The sequence below is a fragment of the Octopus bimaculoides genome, chromosome 7 (assembly GCF_001194135.2).
Source record: "Octopus bimaculoides isolate UCB-OBI-ISO-001 chromosome 7, ASM119413v2, whole genome shotgun sequence".
Lineage (NCBI taxonomy): Eukaryota > Metazoa > Mollusca > Cephalopoda > Octopoda > Octopodidae > Octopus > Octopus bimaculoides.
Genome location: NC_068987.1, coordinates 31,988,192 through 31,993,494, shown reverse-complemented (window position 1 = coordinate 31,993,494; position 5,303 = coordinate 31,988,192). Strand labels below are relative to the sequence as shown.

The 5,303-nt window shown below is 37.0% G+C and overlaps 1 protein-coding gene across 1 annotated transcript in view; it reads right to left on the bottom strand.

Moving 5' to 3' along the window:
* Positions 1-293: 293 nt before the first annotated feature.
* The window catches only part of LOC106868937 (uncharacterized), a 101,249-nt gene continuing 96,239 nt past the window's right edge, over positions 294-5,303 (bottom strand). The window contains exons 4-5 of the mRNA XM_014914411.2: positions 4,116-4,224; positions 294-584 (exon numbers count right to left, since the gene is read on the bottom strand). Of these exons, the coding sequence (XP_014769897.1) occupies positions 570-584; positions 4,116-4,224 (124 nt within the window). The 3' untranslated portion in view covers positions 294-569. The remainder of the gene's footprint in view (positions 585-4,115; positions 4,225-5,303) is intronic.

Below are 5,303 nucleotides of genomic sequence, written 5' to 3'. Positions count from 1 at the left end.
ACATTTTCTAATGTATGTATGTATGTATGTATGTATGTATGTATGTATGTATGTATGTATGTATGCATGCATGCATGTATGCATGCATGCATGCATGCATGTATGTATGCATGTATGCATGTATGTATGTATGTATGTATGTATGTATGTACGTACGTACGTATGTTTGTACGTTTGCGTGTATGTGTGTTTGTGAGTGTGGGTTGACATATTCAAGATTTGCGCAATTTGCATCATTATTAGAACAATCATATATCTTAGAGAAATATATACAAAACAAGAAAAAAATTGGCTTATATGCTCATATGATTTATCTTTATATTGATATCTTGTTTATTTGAATTCCACGAATACGCATCCAAAAATATTTCCATACCGAATACATCTTAATACAAGAGCAGCAAAAAGCTGGGATAGATTTCGTTAATTTCTCCCAGTTTAAAAAGTTAATATTTTTGATTCCACTGAGAGGTTGGATATGTTTTCTCATGATGATTATTACCAATAGCCTATAGAGAAATGTCAATGAGTTCATTCTTGTATGATTCTGTTAGAATGGTCAGCTATTATCAGTAACGTGTTGGCTGAAAAACAAAAACAAAAAGAAACAAGAATTATAAAAGAATGTTTAAATATAATTTCCAAGAGAAAAATAATATAAAAATAATCAAATGAATACAGATTTATAATGAATTCATTTATTGAAAAATGGCAATATTTTCATAACTATGGATATATGTGTGTATCAACGCAGTATTTAACAACTACTTTAATAGTGTCCTTAAACGGTGGAATTCATGAAAAAGATTTTCAGAAACAATAGCGATTACGTAATTTTTCTAAATTGCGCATCTTGCATGTACACAAACAATAATATTTACAGTATACTGAACATTTACAGCACTTTGATAATCTGGTTTAAGTTTATCTACACCGACAAGGCAAACGTTATTTGGGAAGAGTTCTTCACTTGTTTTATTTTTAGTAAACGTGATTGGATTGTTTATCTCCAGAAATCTTCTTTATCAAAGCTCCATATACTAAACATTATTTACAGCACAGCAATAGGACTTAGGTTTTGAGCCTTTTTTAGAGACTCAAAGACACAAACAACTTCAGAATGAAGAAACATTTGAGTTGACGGCGAACTGACAGAATGGTTAAAGCGTCGGAGAGCACACCTCGTAGTGTTTGTTCTGGCTTTTTATACTCGAGTTCGAATCTTCCCAAAACCATACTCCTTTTTCATTTCAGAGTTGATCTTTTTTTTAAAAAAAGGAATAATCTAGGGTAGTGAATTGGCGGAATTGTATGAATGCCAGACTGGATAATTGTTCTGGCTCCTTACGTTCTGAGTTCGAATCACACCCTGACCTATTTGGGTGGTAGTCTTCATCCACCGACAAATTTAACATCACCAGCTAGCAACTTGAATGCCTTTAACGGAATCTACTCAGTGGCAAGCATTTGAGCAAGTCTTAGGATAGAGGAGATTTCCTTCCTTCTTATCAATTGCAGAAGAGTGTGGGTGAAAGGGTAAAAGGAAGTGCCTTTCCTCTTGACAAAAAAGATAAACAAAAGAAACTTTTGACTGTACAGAAGACGGTTGAAAATGACAACGGAGTACTATTCTGATATCTGGGATTGCACACGTCATCCGATGGGAGATTTTTTGAAACATTAATTATAAAGAAAGCCACTCGTCTAATCCATAGTTCTTCCTACATTATAGAATTAGAAGGCGGCGAGCAGGCAGAATATTTAGCACGCTGAGCAAAATGCTTAGCGGCATTTCATCCGTCTTTACGTTCTGAGTTCAAATTTCGCCGAGGTCAACTTTGCCTTTCATGCTTTTGGGGGTCAATAAAATAAGTACTAGTTAAGCACTGGGGTCAATGTAATCGGCGTAAATCCTCCCATGAACTTGCTGACCTTTCGCCAAAAATTCAAATCTATATTATAGAATTATCAATTATTTTGACTCCTATGTTATTACCCTGGCTTTTCTGCTGCTAATTTATCAAGCTTCTTACTTTCTCACAGTATCCACCTCAAACGTATCTTTACATTTGTCTCTTGCTTCTCATTCTTTACAGTCTCTATATCTTACGTAGGCATGATTGTGTGATTAAGAGGCTCGCTTTGAAACTACATGGTTTTGGGTTCAATCCTACCGTGTAGCACCTTAGGCGATGGACTTCTACTCTAGCATGGTCACCGTCCAGTGACTAAAACAAGCAAAAGATATAGAAGATATCTTTCTTAGAACCGCATCAAACACTTTTTGGAGGATTGCTTCGCTACAGAGATTACTTTTCTCTTTCGTGTTTTCGCAAAACATTAACACTGGTTTCTAAGTTTTGGCACGAAGTCAGTAATTTTGGGGATGGGGACTAGTTGATTATATCAACTCCAGTGTTCGACTGGTACTTAATTTATCGACCCTGAGAAGATAAAAGGCAAAGTCGACCGCAGCGGAATTTGAACCCCCCAAAATGTAAAGACGGACGAAATGCCGCGAAGCATTTTGCTCCGTGGGCTAACGATTCTGCCGGTTCGCCGCCTTATAACGAATTGCTATTACAGAGTACATGAACGAGTCAGCCATACCTAACTCACAATCTCTGCAGTCAAAGAATATTTGGAAAGTGTCTCAGACAGTGTACAGTAGAATCTCTGCTAAATATATATTTCCAGAATGGTATTTCTTATGCAAATTTATTTAAACGCATGTAAACTAAGCAACACCTCTTTACGTTGTCAGAAGAATGCGAAGTTGAGCAGAGAGGGGTACAGACAAAGGATGACAATCTTTGAAAATTTGAGACACATTTAGCCAATATCGATTCTACTATAAGTTTTTCTCTCTCTTTCTCTCCCCCCTCTCTCTCTCTCTCTCACTCACACACACACACACACGCACACACACACACCCATCTGGTTCTCTCTCGACCTGCAAGAAATAACCATTAAATATCCACCAAGTTCACCCTACCGTTTTGAAATTTGAAGGACACTAGATAATGCAGTCAATGTCTGAGCAAAAGACAAAAGATTTGCAGCTGGAAATTCTTTAATCATAGGCTTACTGGATCAGGCAACGATACATGAAGGACATGTGCTCTCCATATTAAGGTTAAGAATAAAAAGAAAAGGAATAAGTTTCTTTCTCGAGTCATACCAACTCATGAGGACCGGTTTCCCGGTTTCCATGGCGTATATATTTCTCACGTGGACGGGACGCCGGTCCATCGCAGGATTACTCATTTTTGCCATCTGAGTGGAGTAGAGCAACATGCAATGAAGTGTTTTACTCAAAAACACAACTGGTCGTTTGGTCCAGGAATCGAAACCACAATCTTACGATCATGAGTCCAACACCTTAACCACTAAGCCATGTGATTCCACGGTTACGGGTGTTATGGACAAGTCCTTAGGCGTTATTTGGAAAGGTGATGTGTACTCCGGACTTCCTTAATACAAGTATATTTATAATAATGTGTCTGTTTAGAATATGAACTTCTAATAATACCTTCATTGATTGCCCGATGCACTTTCGACTGGATACAAATAGATATTCATTCAAATAGAAACAAATCGATACACGTTCAAATAAATACAACTAGATGTCCATTCAAAGCTATCATCCACACTTCTTAAGTAATTAATCTGCCACTTAAACGTTGGTGTGACTGTTTATAGTTGTTGGCATGGAGAAGCAAGATTCACTGGTATACAGGGTAAAACAGTATCAGTAAATGTCACAGATATACAGTGCAAAAGAGTAAAATATATCAGTGAGTATAGGTGATACACAAAGTAAAACAGTATCGTAAATGCACGATGAAAGACGTCGATGTGTATCACATAGGTTTTTTTTTTTTTGTGCACATATTTTATCGATTCGGAAGGACGAAAGTGAAGTAGATTCGGGTAAGATTTGAACACCGAACGTAAAACACGTGAGCGATTAGCAAAAGGTATTGTCTCGTTTGTTCGACGCTATCTCGCTTCTGGCATCCACCCCGCAATAATGGAGTCTGTGCTTCTTAAAAAGTGAATAAGATGCGATTGCTGACGAAGAAAAGCAAAATAAAGTGACTGAAATAGCATACCTCATCTGAATAACTTCTGGTGTTATAGTACGGGTCCCTGCCTTCTCCTTTGGAGAGGAGGTAATTAAGTAAGACATCTCGATCGCTGTGTTCAGAATTGCCAACATCTCTAGAAATTTAGAAAAGAAAGAAAAGCAAAAAAAAAAACAAAGAAAAAATATATTACTGATCAAAGGAAATCTTGTTATAATAAAATAAAGATAATCAATTTAATAATAACAATATTACATTAATCCCCGGAAATTAACTTCTGCTTCTGTAGCGTTCAGTCAATGAGAGAGAAAATAACCTTTCACATTGTAAAGTATGCAAAATCATTCAAGGAACTTCCCTGGAAATCTTAGTGTCAATTCATTTCAACGAAGAGAACTTTGGCATTATACAATATCATATTCGGCAGCTAAGACAGCGGTGGCCTAATGAAGGAGAACGATGGAGCAGTATGTGAAATTAAGGTTTAAATATGTCATATCCAGAGCAGAGTACATAAAAACACACATACACTGCATATAGACGCAGGAGTGGCTTACCAACAACACGGTTCCGAGTTCAGTCTTACTGCGTGGCACCTTGGGCAAGTGTCTTCAACTATAGCCTCGGGCCGACCAAAGCCTTGTGAGTGGATTTGGTAGACGGAAACTAAAAGAAGCTCGTCGTATATATATATATGTATATGTTTGTGTGTCTGTGTTTGTCCCCCAACATCGCTTAACAACCGATGCTGGAGTGTTTACATCTTCATCAGGGGAAATTTCAAACCTGGGTTCTCATTTCTAAGGTATTTTTCAATATTATTATTATTATTATTATTATTATTATTATTATTATTATTCAGGTCACTGCCTGGAATCGAACTTGGAATCATGGAGTTAGTAGCCCGCGCTCTTAACCATTACGTGGGTAATTATGGAGTGAATTTTAGGGCTTATAAATCTAACATTCTCCTATCCTTCCTTAATACCGGTTCCCATATGCTGTTCATATCTGCACTCGGTCTGCTTAGGAGGTTGTTGTGTCCTAGCATATGTGCTGATTCTTTTAATTTTCGTATTTTCTAGTGGTGTTCTCTGTCTATTATTTTAACTTAATCCCACAGGGGGAGGTGGTCTCCATTTCTCCATACATGATCAGCTATAACCGATTTATCAATATTTCATCGTGTCACAGCTTTGCGAAGTTCCTCTACAC